Below are 15,782 nucleotides of genomic sequence, written 5' to 3' on the forward strand. Positions count from 1 at the left end.
TCTGAGCCTAGATGTCTCCTCCTCCATGGTTACACCATCACCTCAGGTGAAAGGAAGGCCTCAGTTTAAATCCTGGTTATATCACTTACAGTTTACATTACCTTGAGGAATTAGATAGCTTCTCTTGACTTTCTGTTTGCTACCTGAAAAATGGAAGTAGAAACAACCTACCAGGTAGGGTTGCTGTGAGGATTATGTAAGGCATAAGCATCTCTCCCTAAATAAGACCACAGAAAATCTTAATACTTGCTAGTTGCTACTGGACCCAGGAATCCTAAGCACTTCTCCTATTTTAACACTCATATGATGCCTTGTAAGAAATAAGAGGCTTAGAGCTGTCAAGTAACTCCTCCAAACCTTAAACTTCCAACATCAAAGTCAAGACTTGAACCCAAGTCGGGCACAGTGGTGCACGCCTGTAATCCCAGCGACTCAAGAGACTGAGGCAGGAAGACTGAGAGTTCAAAGCCAGCCTCAACAACTTAGCAAGGCCCTAAGCAACTCAGCGAGACCCTGTCCCTAATAAAATATAAGAAAGGGCTGGGGATGTGGCTCTGTGGTTAAGGGACCCTGGGTTCAATCCCTGGCACCAAAGGAAAAAAAAAAAAAAAAAAAAAAAAAACCCAAACCCAGCACAAGCAAAAGGCTTGGCAAACAGGATCAGGGTTACAGAATGTGCAGGACTTGTTCAAGGACTCATGATCAGTTACTGCTCTATGCTCAACCAGATCTGATTCTAAAGTGATAGCTGAATTGTGATTTGAAAGGCTATGAGCTACAAGCATCATAAAATAGGATTTGGAGAGGTAAACAGGGTAAAGTCCTTCAGAGAAGCTGAGAAACCTGGCTTGATTTCCACCTGTGGATGAAGCAATTCTTTAATTTAGACAAAAGAAAGAAAATCTCATTATCTACCTAATTCCCTGTATATAAAGGTAACTTTTATTCACACACTAATAAAGCAGCTTTGTCACAATTACAAAAACTCATGAAAATATAAAAATGTAACATTTATGAGCACTAAATAATGTATCTAAATAACATTTAAAATGATTTATTAACAAAATACTGATGCTTAAAAATAAATGTCATTATTATATTTTTATTTTCAGAAAGACTTACAAATAGTTTACCAGAATACATTTCTCACTGGTTAGACCACAATTCACTTTAAATTAATTAATTTATGTCCAAAATGAGTTCTTTCCTATATGATTTTATTTTCTTAAAAACCAAAACACTTTATTTTCAGTAGAAAAAATTTACATGTGGAAGTCAAAAACAATGATTTTAGTAAAAATAGATGTCAACCACCATATCTTTTTTTGAGTTCTTCAACAGAATTATCTTTCAATCCTGATTTGTCTATGTGATTGAACAATATATGTGCAACTGAAAGAGAAAAAAAAAACTCCATTTTAATCTCATTTTTTAAAAACTAAGCAAAATGTGAACTAAAAGGAGTAATCTGATTTGTCACATAATTTTTTTTTATCTTAAAAGCAATAATTAGACTTATTTATAAATTCCAATTCATATATTTAAAAAACCAATCTGAGAATGAAAAAGTACAATAATTCAACAATGTTTCTTTCCAAAATATTTGCTCTAGCAGTACATAATTTCCCCTACATCCTTAAATGACATTAACCTTACAGAATAAACTATTAAGTTTATTCTGTACTAGCCTAAAAAGTTTTTGCTCTAACAAATACACTTTTATTTACTTATTTTTTTTTCAAATTCAGAGCATTTTATTTTAAAATTTTATAGCACTAATATAAATTGAAAATTAGCAAAAATCTATGAAATCACATTTGATGGGCTAATAATACATTTTTAGATTAAATAATAAAATACATAAATACTAAAGGTTAAAAAGGTTTGTCTGTGAATCATGAAATCATCATTCTTACCTGAGTGGTCCACACTCAACTTTGGAAAACATAGTTTATGTTTCTCAATATTAAACTAGAGAACTATTGCCATTATCATTAATAATGGCAATATAAATGTAGATAACAACAGCTATCTTTACTGAATGCTTAATTATTATATGCCAGAACCATTCCAAATGCTTCCCATATTTAACTTAGCAGAAAGTTGCGACCCAAGTATGATACAGTCGGTAGGTCGATCTACAGAGCCAGCTTGCATTCTCTGAGTACACCCTGAACATACTATCACATTAGAGGGACAAGAAATCCATTAAACACACTTTATAGTGAGAAGTTATTATGTACTAGCACTCAGGCCCACTGACCAAGGTAAACAAAGTTCCTGCTCTCATGGAGCTTTTATTCTGTTAGGGAAGGAGAAATAATAGGCATTTCCATGAAACACTCTCAGTTATGTGTTAGGAAGAAAAATCAGGCAGGGTTAGAAAACAGTGAGGGCCAATGATGGGAGGTAGGCAGTCATTTTAACCAGTTGGTGAAGAAAGCGTGAGGTGAAACTGAAAGAAGCCAGGAAGCACCAAGGTGAAGATATGTGGGAAGGTATAAATTCTAGGCTGAGGGAACAGTCAAATATAAAGTCCCTGACGTTAATAAGTTTGGCAGTTTAGCATATTAAAAAATGTAAAGCCAGATAGTTGGGGACAGAGTGATAAGGTCAGAACAGCAATATTAGTGACATACCAGGTATTTCAGGGAATGTTTTTGACTAACTAAAAATAAAGCAAAAGCTTTGGGATTAAATTCTGTTTTCTTTAAATCTCTAAATTACATGTCTACTTCCCAAAGTACAAGAGTATTTTTCTTACTGATTAATAATCATCCAGTAATTTCTAGAAACAAAGAATAAGGAGTCAACTATATTAGATACAGGAGGTTCTGAAAATGATACACTTAGCTTTTGCTAATTTTTAAAACCAAAAACTGATACTCCTGTATTTGAATGATTTCTCTCCTTTCTCTGAAACCAGAATACAGTCCAAAACTCTAAGTAAATGAAGTTTTTACACAGTTTAATTTTACTTTAATTAGGGTTTCCAAAACCCTTTAGGCCAAAGACTGACATGAAAATAAATAAAAGATGTGAAAATATATAAGGGACACAATTCTTCAAGCTCATTACTTGCCACTCTTTACCCGCTCCCCCAAATCTATAATCCAGTCACACTGCACTTTTAATTCTCTGAACTTTGCTCTTCCTGTGCAGGACTTCTAGCACCCATTATTCCCTCAGTCCAAAACTCTCTTCCCAACTCCTTCATATAACTGACTCCTGAACTTCTTTGAGAATTCAGCTGAAGTCAAACAAACTCAAAAAAATTAATTACCTCCCTCAAAATGGATTAAACAGCCCCTGCCTGGCCCAACAGTTACACGCTACATGATGGCAAGAATTCAACTACTATGCCATATACCACACTTCCAAGAAGAGCCCAGACTACAGAACAGGACGGCCAGGGTTCAAATACTGGGTGTATCTTTAACTACGTGATCTTGGTCAGATTCCTTAACCTCTCTATGACACAGTTTCCTCCTCTATAAAAGATGAATAAGTCAGGCATGGTGGTTCATGTCTGTAATTCCAGCAACTTAGGAGGCTGAGGCATGAGGATCACAAGTTCAGGCCAGCCTCAGCAATTTAGCAAGGGTCTAAGTTACTTAGCAAGGCCCTATCTCAAAATAAAAAATAAAAAGGGCTAGAGATGTGGGTCAGTGGCTAAGCATCCCTGGGTTCAATCTCTGGTACCAAAAAAAAAACAAAAAAAAAAAAACCAGCAGAGAGAACAGTAATAGCACCTACACTTGCTAATACTGTCGGGATTAACAAATATAATTTTAATTGTACTTAATTCAATTGTACTTCAATTACTAACAATGTAATTATAATTAACTTATATGTAATTGCATACACCTTATACATAATAAATGTCTGTTGTCATTTGTTGAACAATAAAGAAACATATAAGAATAAATAGAAACAGAAAAGCTTTTTAGAACTTACTCTTTTTCTCAGGTTCTGACATAAACATTACTGCCATATCAAACCTTTTTAGTTCAGAAAGTCTTTGTAAGATTTCAAAGATGAGTGATGGCTTTTCTTTCCTGAAATAATCCAAAAAGTAAAAACCAATAATCAGTTAAAAGTAACTCATTTAATTCTGTTTATTAACACAATATTTCTAATTATACGCAAGTAAGATTGTCATTTTTATATTTTCCCTGGATACTGTTTATATTTTAAGTTCCCAAATAATGAAATTTTTTAAATCAGCTGAAAACATTATAATATTCTTACATGAAAGATTTGCACACAGAAACCATTACTCTAATGCTGGTCATTTCCACATTCTACTTCTCTACAAAAAAAATTAATTCCATTTTCCTCCCACTTAAGCTTTCACCCTTTTGTCCATACTTGTCATCTCTCTATCATTTGTCATGTTAAAATTTACTAGAAAGTTAATTTTGCTATGTACAAAATGTTAATGTCAAAGAATGACTTTTCCAAATCATCACAGTATTACAATGAGAGCATAATTAAAATATTCAACTTACTCAATGTAAAAGTCATGCAGAATTTTAATAATTTGGTTAAATACATCTGGATCTAGATTCTTCTGAAACAACTTAGGGTACAAGGATGGTTCAATTTGCTTGGGAAAAAGTTAGAAAATTAAATTGTGGCAACATTCACTTTTCACAAATTATTCATATACCGTTTAAATAAAAGTAGTAAGAATAATTATAATGCATTAATATCCAATGAACGTTTAAATGCAATTCTGAGAGAACAATAACAGAGGAATTCCAAGATAATCTCTCTGTTCTAGTCAGAAAAAAAAAAAAAAAGAAATCACATGCACAGAAGATATAGACGCCACTCTACACAAGACATGTGTACTCTCAACGAGCAAGAACTAGAACTAAAAATTTTTAAAAGGAGAATTAAATGAAGTAACACATTTGAAATGACAGTTTATTACCTAATTCCAAGGGAGTTAGCTATCACTGTACTTGAAAAACACTATGCTAATCTATCATTCAGTTCTATTATTTTTAAGTTCTAGTCTAATCTATTATTAAAGTTCTTATGATTCAATTCTTTACCTTGAAACAAATAAAAGCTCATTTATTTTCAGGAAAATAATTGTCTAAATATTGTGAATTACTTGGCAAACAGAAGTCACCCAAAGTATTTCAGCTTAAAGGACGAAAGATTAAGCTTAAGCTATATGAGAAATGAAATTATAATTACACTGAGTTATTTTAGAAACCAGAATTTAACACAGAACCTATTTCCAAAGGAGAAAACAAAGGTTCCCTGGTTACAAATATTTTAAAATGTCTGGCAAGGCTGATAATATGTATCCAGCAAGGAAAAAAAGCATTTTTTAAAATTACATCAAATAAAAAAACAAACATCACACTATTATTATATAGTAACAAAAGTTCTTTGACCTTTTATTTCCAAGAGAACTACTAGTTCCTCTCTCTTACCTTTAAATACTGATACAACATATCTGGAGAACTTTTCAGTTGTCTGAAATCAGATTCAAGCTGGAATGAGTTGGCAGGAATTGGAGGCAGAGCAGATGTGACAAACTGAGCAGGTACTTGCTCTCCCTTTGTAGAAATCTTCTCACTCAAAGACTGGCTAATGTCCTGTTTCAAACTGACTTGCGGTCTGAAATATTTCAGTCAAATTAGAAGTGAATCACAAATAGAGCTCAATAGAGAAAACTGCACTAGAGATTTTTACATTTCTAATGTATTATCTATTTGTATTCTACAGGTATTAAATTCTTTTGACCAATAATATATATAGTTTTGACAAAATAGACTATGCCCTTGCAAATTTTCATATTCTGGCTACATAATGACTATTCTCATCTGTTAGGTGACTAGCTTGGTCACCCCCTGAGAACACCATCTCTACTATAAGACTGTGTCACACACACTCACAACTCAGCCTTTCATAAATATGAATTATCAGTTACGAAGTATTTCCAAGAAGAAAAATGCTTCTTCCTTTTTTTTGTTTTACAAAAGCTAGGCATTTACTATGTTTCCACAATCCATATTACCTCTTCAAGTAAAATTACCATGAACATTCAAAGTTTAAAATAAAACAAAAAACTGAAAATTCACAGGTTTGCTAAATGGCAATGTAAAACTATCTATAAAATTATATGTAAGACAAATCAAGCAGGGCACAGTAGTGCACACCTGTAATCCCAGCGGCTTGGGAGGCTGAGGCAGCAGGATCATAAGTTCAAAGCCAGCCTCAGCAAAAGCAAGGTGCTAAGCAACTCAGTGAGTTTCTCTAAATAAAATACAAAATGGGACTGGGGATGTTGCTCACTGGTCAAGTGTCCCTGAGTTCAATCCCTGGCATCAAAAAAAAAAAAAAAAAAAAAAGACAAATCAATAACCCAAAATAAATCTGTATTTATTTGTATCAGTCTGTATCTTCTGTATTTTCATATTCAGGAAACTCATATGAACTATTTAATTCAAAATTTAATTCCAAAATTTAAAGAGTGCCCAATAGTCTTCAATATTAATGGGTATGAAAAAAAAGAGAGTATCTCAATTTTTGTCTACATTTTTTATGGAGCTTTTTAAAAAAATACTAAATTTTTTTTGTTGAATTAAATAGTAAAATATGTATACTGAAGTTCTAGAAAAGAAAACTAAGAAAATCAATTCGATTAGGGCACTTTCTTATATCTACATCATCTCTGAATACCCTCCAGTAAAGGAATAAGTGACTATTGTTAAGCAAAATCTCACAGTAAAAACAAATAAAAAATATTATTAGAACCTAAAGTTGAGCAGTTCAAAAAATTGCAGTAATAAGTCAGAAATCTTCTTAGTAATATCAATTTTCTACTGGAATTATTCTCATTCTAGATGATTATCAAATAACAGTATTTCTACTCACTGCAGTGTTGAAGTATCACTGATTTCTTCTATTTTCAATACTTTTGCTCTTGGAGTATCACTTGGGGGCAAATGGTCATCTTGGCTTGAATTCTTCTTACTGGCAGTGCCTGTGGCTGCTATTATATTTGCTAGATTAATAGGATTACTCTCTGGAGCAGCAGCAGTAGTGCTATCTGGCACATCAATAGTCTGTATCAAATTACCAGTTTCTTCAATAATAACCTTCTTGAGTGGTTTCTAAAACAATTAAAATCAATTCTTTAAATCAACACATTAAAGGTTTCCCATTTTAAGGTCACAAGTTAAAAAGGCTGCTGTTCTTACAGCTAAAATCCCAGTTATAAGTAAATTCAATTTGGTGGCTAGACAGACTTAGGAATTAACACTCTGAGAATACAAAGAATAAAAGCTATGCACCTATCCTACACAAGATTAAATGGAAGAGAAAGACATGAACACATAAGTAATTACGAGGCAAGGGATGTGCACAAAAGGAGAAAACATAAAATGCCAAGAGAACTCAGGAAGGAAAGTAAACAGTGGCATCATGGAAGCCTTCATAGAAGGAAAAAGCACAGGGGAATGGCCAAGTGCAAGCCTGCTGCAAGGGCAGGGAAGCAGTCCAGTGTAGCTGGCACAAGGGAGAGGTGGTACAGACAAAGCTGTCTGGACAGTTAATACGGAGACCTGTGTGCCATGTCAAGGAGTTTGGACTTCATTCTTGAGACGACAGAGCACAGACAATACATGACCACAGCACCGGGCAGTACCATGGTTTAACTGAAGGCAAGCAGAACAAGGAAAGCCAATAACATTGTATATGAAACAGAATAACATGCAAATCTAAGTACATTCTCTGAATAGGTAGCAGATGAATTAAACCAGTCCCAGATTGTAGATTTGCCAAATAATATTTACAAAATTGGTCAGAGTTATCCATAACGGTTTTCTAATTTAAAATAAATAGCATTCAACATTTACTTTGAAGTATCAAATAGTTTCAATTTCTTCTTATACTTACAGTATTCTTTTATATTTAGTAAAATACAACACTATTCTTGACTACATCATCATATCAGACATTAAGGAGTTACTACTATACCACCAGGGGTATTTAAAAATGAAACAGGTAAGAAAAGCTCCTTCTAAAATTGACAAATATTGATAAACAGTTGTCCACCAGGGGTATTTAAAAATGAAACAGGTAAGAAAAGCTCCTTCTAAAATTGACAAATATTGATAAACAGTTGTCGCTATAAGCGAAATGGTTTACTTTCTCTACTTTGTATATATTCCAAATCTGATTTTAAAAACAGAAAAACTTCCCTTAACATACTCATAAGTGTTCGTTTCAAATGCATAGTTGAATTATAAAAGAAAAGTTATGAATATTAAAAACTCTGACATACAAATTAAATTCAATGTCAAAACCAAACATTCTATTAACATAGTTAAGAGCTAATGGTAACAACTCAGTGTTACTACATGAATGTACATAAATGAAAAAGCTAAAAGCAAATTTATAACACAATCCTGTTAGCAATTCTGTTTTTAAAGGACAGTAATATAAGGCCTTTTCTCTACTGAGAACTGTTATCAATCAGTTTTCTATCAAGACACTGACCAAGAATTGACATGTTAGTATTAAAAATGTATGAATATATAACAATAAATTCTACTGCTATGTATAACTATAATGTGCTAATAAAAATTGGATTACATAAAAATAAAATAAAAAACACAATAATTTCTGACAAGCAACAGTAAGAAGTCAATGTGGTCCCATTTAAAGTCAAATTCTTTCATTGACAAAAGATGTATAAACATGATTATAATTAATGCATTTCTTAATGGTCTCTATCCCATGTAGACCAATGGGTATTGAGAGCCATTGAGAACCACTGAAGATGGGGGCAGGGGGTACCAGGTGGAGTATGCTGGTTATAGGAGTAAACCATAAGATACTGCTACAAAAAGAAAAAATTTAAGAAAATATGAAAGGCTCAATCCACTCCTTTTTTAAAACTATGGCTAAGAAGTACAACATTTTATTTAGCTCTGTATTATGGCCATTTCAAGGGAAAATAAAGAACTGAAAGTCAAAAAAGAGAAAATGGGTCCAGGGAGAAAAAGGTGAACTTTTGACATGGAGAAACAAAGATTTTTTTTTTTTTTTTAAGTAACTAAAACAAAATAAAATAATTTAGTAGACTAAGGGATCAGGAAAAACTCTGATTTACTACCACCCAATAGGCCCCTGCAGGTCCCTGCTGAGATTTGCTAAAAGTACTCCCAGACTCCCAGGCCCTGATGCACATTCTCCTGGCCTATCTTCTCACTTGAATCATCCCAAGGCATGCACACTCTTTCTCTCCACCACCCCACATTACTTCCTTCCATATAAACTAATCTGAGTTATTCTAAATTTAAGGAGAAAAACTAAAAATAATAGGGGTTAGATAGTTTGCTCAAGATCTCAAAGTTTATAAAATGGGCCTCAAATCAAGTCTCAAAGGCATTATACCAAACTTCTACCTTCTGTTTTTTTAAATAATCATTGCTCATGTTTTTATCATAGAGATCTATTTCAAAAATAAACAGCAATTATTTCCCTTCTCAGTAGGATACTAATTTTGTTTGTGTTGGATTATTTATAAAATATTTCACTCTTAAATCTTTTATTTTATAAAGATTTTGAGATACTGCCACAAAATAAATTCATGCTGCATTTTCACGATTATTAATATAAACTGATTTTTAAAGTCAAGGAGAGGAGAACCCAACAAATTTATAAAAATCACCTAGGGTATAATGGTCATGAGACATTACATATATTGATATTTGATATACCATATGGCAAAATCTTTATAATCATGGACAGCAATGTCTAAAAAAGGACTTTTGTAAAAATGCAAAATTTTATAAATTTTTATAAAAAAAGTCTTATAAAGATGTAAGTTTCCAGGAATGGTGGCACACACCTGTAAATCCCAACAACTTGGGAAGCTGAGGCAGGATGATCACAAGTTTGAGGCCACCCTCAGCACCCAACTTAGTGAAACTCTTGTCCCAAACTCTTGTCTCAAAATAAAAAATATAAAAAGGACTAGGGATGTATCTCAGCGGTAAAGAACTCTGAGTTCAATACCCAGTACCAAGAAAGAAAGAAAAAAAAAAACGTTGTGAAAGTTTAAATCACATTTAATCACCAAGAATAGAATAGCAGCAAATGAATATAATACATGGAAGCAACTAGAGTTATGCCTAGCACTTGAAAACACATGAAACACAGCAGCAACACTGGAAAAGTATTAAATTAAGGAATCAACTATCTGCTCCAACCTGAGCTATGAATATAGCAAAACAAACTTCCTTTGTCTCACTTTTGTCCCTTATAAAAAGGATAAAAATACCTGCTCCGAATTCCTTATAAAATTGTTATTTCTAGAAAAGACTCATCCATGCACAAGAGTTACTTTTGAGGGTCAGAGAAAGGATTTTTATCAGAAATGGGCACATTGTAAGGTTTTTGAGGAAAGATAACTTTCAATTTCCTGATCTGGCTGGTGGTTTCATGTGTGCTCACTTTATAATTATTCTTTAAGTCTTAATTTGTGTTGTGTATTTTTTGTACATGTTTTATATCTTACAAGTTTGAGTTTACATACACATATACTAAAAGTACTATGTAAATGTTAGAAATTACCACAGTGTCACATCACATATATATATAACATATATATTTGCCTTAAATGAATTCAATTTTAGAGGTTCAGCACAGACCTGCTAAATTCATGCTACTCTTTCTGTTCCAATGTTGCAGGGAAAAACTAACCTTGTTGGACTTAATGATAAACTACACTATACCCAAAACAGTGTGCAAGCTATTATAATAAGAACCCAACTCCAGGAAAAAAAAAGAGCAATAAAAATAAAAAACATTTGATTGTTATAAAATGTAAAACTGGACAGGTGCAGTGAGTGGCACACACCTGTAACACCTGTAATCCCAGTGGCTGGGGAGGCCAAGGCAGGAGGATCGAGTTCAAGGCTAGCCTCAGCAACCTGGCGAGGCCCTAAGCAAGTGAGAGGGACCCTGTCTATAAATAAAACATAAAAAAGAGCTGAGACCAGAGAAACAACAGTTGTACCCTATTTGTGTATAATGAATCGAAATAAATAAATTAAAAAAAAAAAAAGAGCTGGAGATGTGGCTCAGTGATTAAGCACCCCTGGATTCAATCCCAGTACCAAAAAGAAAAAAATATGTAAAACTGTTTAAAATTCCTTTACATAAGAAAACTATGTAGAAATATTTAAATAAAATACTAAATTAAGTTATTCTAGAAAGCTAAACAGTTGACTTTTCCCTAATTTTATTATGCCAATAATCCTAAGAAGCATTTCTTAAAAGGTTCTGAAAAAAAACTCAGGAAAAAGCTTTCAACATTTTTTTTTTAATTTATTAATTCAATAGTGTGCTTCTAATTCTATTAATAAAACACAGATATTTAAACAAGAAAAAAAAGTGCTTTACTTACAACTGATCCAAGATGAGGTGCATTATCAGTGGGTTTTACCACATTTTGTCTTTGTGTGGAATCAAGAAAGACATCATCCCAATGTCCTTTCTCAATTAATTCCTTTAAAATAAATTTGTAACCATAATATCTCAATTAATTCCTTTAAAATAAATTTGTAACCAAAATTGAGTTAATTATGTAACCAACAAGTAAGCTTACGTTTCAGAAAACATGACTATATTTAGGTGAAAGAAATACCTTACCTTTTTAATTTTGGAAAGTTCAGTTACTGCTTGCTTATTTCCAGGCTCCAGAAGTAACACAGTTTCAAAATCTAAAGTGAATTAAAGAAAAACACAACAAAGTAATAAAAATACTTAATGAAGTTCAAGACATGATACTTAGTTAATAATCCCATTTTGGTCTCAAGAAGTTTTACTCAGGACACTAAGAAACACGTGAGCTGACATTTACTATGGTTGACTTAAGGACTAACATTTACTATGTGCTGCTCTATTTATTTTATATAAATTTTCATGTAACCTTCACTCCAATTTCATTTTACAGATAATACAAGTGAGGACTAGACAACAACGAATTTACCAAAGCTTACGCTGATAGAGATGACAGAGTAACTTACCAAACAAGGCAGAATTAGAAAATTCCCTACCCTGGAATATCACTCAGCTTTTTTAAAAAAAATGAAATTTTAATACATATAATGAATGAACCCTGAAGATGAATAAAGCCAGACAAAAAAGGACACACACTATTCTGATTCCACTACTATCAGATATTTAATATAGTTAAATTCATAGATCCAGAAAATAGAATAGTGGTTACCAAGGACAGAGCGTGAGAAGAATGAAGAATTACTATTTAATGTGTACAGAAGTTTAGAATGAGGTGATAAAGTTCTAGAGATGGACACTGGCGTTAGTTGCATAATACTATAAATGTATTTGATGTCAAACTATACACTTAAAATAGTTAAAATAGTAAATCTGAGTTTATGTATATTTTACCATATTTAAACACACACACACACACACACGGGTTGCAGCTAAAGTCAGATTTGGAGAGGAACTGTCATTAAAATGCACAAATTGGAAAAGAAGGCTGAAAATCAAAAGTACTGACCTCAAGAAGCTAGAAAAACAGCAAATTAAATCCCAAAAATAAAAAGTATAAATAAATAAAATCAAAAATACAAAGGAACCATGTCGATTCTTTGAAAAGGCTACAAAATTAATACCTGAGACAAGATTATGGCGTGAAAAAAGCATCAAAAATAAAAAGGAGGGCTGGGGAGATAACTCAGTTGGTAGTGTACTCGCCTCACAAGCACAAGGCCCTGGGTTCAATCCCCCAGCACTGCTAATAAATAAATAAATAAATAAAATAAAAAGGAGTATCACTATAGCCCTCACATTATCCTCCACCCACTACCTACTAATTCTCTTTTTCCTTATTCTTGCCTATTTCTTGCTTTTCCTTGCCATCTATAATTCAAATTTTTCAATAATATTAATTGGCAATTAGCCAAGAGAGTAGTATAAAGAAAAGAATAATCAGGTGCCCTATGGAAGGTGCAGCCCTTCAAACCTACTCACAAGCACAACTGTAGGAGAAAACAAAACTTTCCTAAGTTTAGCATCTTTGAACCATGGGAAAGCAACAAAAATCCCTGTTCCTTTGGAGTCTCAGCAGGATGAGTGTGTGACATAAAGTTTTACCTTGTTTAGCCTCATTTATCTTTCCCAAAAATGTTCTTGCAGTTCCTCTTCTGGCAAAAGCTTTAGAGTAAGAGCCATCTAATAAAATAGCTTGTGTGCAGTCTCTTTCAGCTTCTTCATATCTATCAAACATAATAAAATTACCAACTGGAAAACATGCAGCTTACAGAAAATTTTCACAAAAACTGAGTTTCTAATTTAAAAAACACATATCTAATTTCAATTATAAACTCCCAAATCTGTATTTGAGAAAAAAGACTATTTTTTACATTTTTCATTCTCACTAAATCTTATAACCATCTGGTAAGGAGGGAAAAGGTAACAGATTAAGGGAAAGTTAGAAGAAAGTCTGCTGGAAAGATGGAATTCACAATGGTAAACTATGAGTAGATGTGACAAAAGAATACCACTGCTGGCAGGCCATCCCCTCTCCAACCCTGGATATACACACGTTCTAAATTTATAATTGGCATTAGTCTCCTCATAAAACTTCACTAACCTTATCCATAGTATGTATCACTTGAGCAAAAACAACCCACAAAAAACTCAAGATCTAGGGCTGGGGATATAGCTCAGTTGGTAGAGTGCTTGCCTTGCAAGCACAAGGCCCTGGGTTCAATCCCCAACACCACAAAAAAAAAAAAAAAAAAAACTATACAAAAACCTCAAGATCTATTATGTACATGATAGCCTATCATAAGATACTTTGCATAAATACTACTCAGCAATGCAACCAGTAATCAAGTCAAATTAGGTTCATTTCTATAACAAAGAGCTAAAAAGAGCTTCACACACAAACACACACACACAGAAAACAAAAAACCTTCAAACATTCCTATATATTAAAATGGCATTAATGAATATTAATTTATTAAAAGTAATAATGGTATTGTGATTATTTATGAAATAGCTTTTTCTTTGGGATAAATATCACAATGTCTGTTATTTTCTATATAATAATTCAACAGTAGGCAGGGGGAGCTAAAACGAATATGATGAAGGTCTGGCCTGTTAAAAACTAGATGATGGGGCGGGGCATGGTGGTGCTCACCTATAATCCCAGCGACTCAGGAGACTGAGGCAGGAATATCCCAAGTTCAAGGCCAGACTCAGAAATTAACAAGACCCTATCTCAAAATTTAGAAAGGCTAAGGACGTAGCTCAGTGGTAAAATGCCCCTAGATTCAATCTCCAGTAAAAAAAAAAAAAAAAAAAAAAAAGAGAAAGAAAGAAAATGAACCTAGATGATGCCTACATGGACTTACTACAGTACTTTCATGAGTCTGAAAAATTTCATATTTAAAAAAAAAAAAGAACACCTGGAGATTAAACAATATGCTATTATATGATGAATGGATAACAGAAGATATTAGGAAGGAAATTAAAAAATTCTTAGAGGTAAACGAGAACAAAGAAACAACATATCAAAATCTCTGGGACACTATGAAAGCAGTACTTAGAGGAAGATTTATTTCATGGAGCACATTTAATAAAAGAAGTAAAACTCAAAAAATAAACGACTTAACACTACAGCTCAAAGTCCTAGAAAAAGAAGAACAGACCAACACCAAAAGTAGTAGGAGACAGGAAATAGTTAAACTCAGAGCTGAAATCAACGAAATTGAAACAAAAGAAACAATACAAAAAATTGACAAAATAAATAGTTGGTTCTTCGAAAAAATAAACAAAATTGATAAACCTTTAGCCACACTAACAAAGAGAAGATGAGAGAAAACCCAAATCACTAAAATTCGGAATGAACAAGGAAATATCACAACAGACACGACTGAAATACAAAACATAATTAGAAGCTATTTTGAAAATCTATACTCCAACAAAGTAGAAAAATTTGAAGACATCAACAGGTTTCTAGAGACATATGAATTGCCTAAACTGAACGAGGAGGACATACACAATTTAAATAGACTAATTTCAAGTAATGAAATAGAAGAAGTCATCAAAAGCCTACCAACAAAGAAAAGTCCAGGACCAGATGGGTTCTCAGCCAAGTTCTACAAAACCTTTAAAGAAGAACTCATTCCAATACTTCTCAAAGTATTCCATAAAATAGAAGAGGAGGGAACCCTCCCAAACTCATTCTATGAAGCCAATATTCCCCTGATACCTAAACCAGACAGAGACACATCAAGGAAAGAAAATTTCAGACCAATATCCTTAATGAACATCGACGCAAAAATTCTCAACAAAATTTTAGCAAATCGCATACAAAAACATATTAAAAAGATGGTGCACCATGATCAAGTGGGTTTCATCCCAGGGATGCAAGGTTGGTTCAACATCAGGAAATCAATAAATGTCATTCACCATATCAATAGACTTAAAGTCAAGAATCACATGATTATTTCGATAGATGCAGAAAAAGCATTTGATAAAATACAGCATCCCTTCATGCTCAAAACACTAGAAAAAAGAGGGATAGTGGGAACATTCCTTAACATTGTAAAGGCCATCTACGCTAAGCCCATGGCTAATATCATTCTAAATGGTGAAAAACTGAAAGCATTCCCTCTAAAAACTGGAACAAGGCAGGGATGCCCTCTTTCACCACTTCTATTCAATATCGTCCTTGAAACTCTAGCCAGAGCAATTAGACAGACCAA

At 33.0% G+C, this 15,782-nt stretch overlaps 1 protein-coding gene across 3 annotated transcripts in view; it reads right to left on the minus strand.

Moving 5' to 3' along the window:
* Positions 1-1,051: 1,051 nt before the first annotated feature.
* Positions 1,052-15,782, minus strand: part of Rpap3 (RNA polymerase II associated protein 3) — a 35,439-nt gene continuing 20,708 nt past the window's right edge. For 2 of the 3 annotated variants that reach the window (XM_047551523.1, XM_047551521.1), the window contains exons 10-17: positions 13,162-13,283; positions 11,689-11,759; positions 11,444-11,545; positions 6,901-7,139; positions 5,454-5,640; positions 4,512-4,609; positions 3,958-4,058; positions 1,052-1,392 (exon numbers count right to left, since the gene is read on the minus strand). In XM_047551523.1, coding sequence (XP_047407479.1) covers positions 1,307-1,392; positions 3,958-4,058; positions 4,512-4,609; positions 5,454-5,640; positions 6,901-7,139; positions 11,444-11,545; positions 11,689-11,759; positions 13,162-13,283 — 1,006 coding nt within the window. In that variant the 3' untranslated portion in view covers positions 1,052-1,306. The remainder of the gene's footprint in view (positions 1,393-3,957; positions 4,059-4,511; positions 4,610-5,453; positions 5,641-6,900; positions 7,140-11,443; positions 11,546-11,688; positions 11,760-13,161; positions 13,284-15,782) is intronic. The other variant, XM_047551522.1, reaches the window with a different exon arrangement.

The sequence above is a fragment of the Sciurus carolinensis genome, chromosome 4, assembly GCF_902686445.1.
Source record: "Sciurus carolinensis chromosome 4, mSciCar1.2, whole genome shotgun sequence".
NCBI lineage: Eukaryota > Metazoa > Chordata > Mammalia > Rodentia > Sciuridae > Sciurus > Sciurus carolinensis.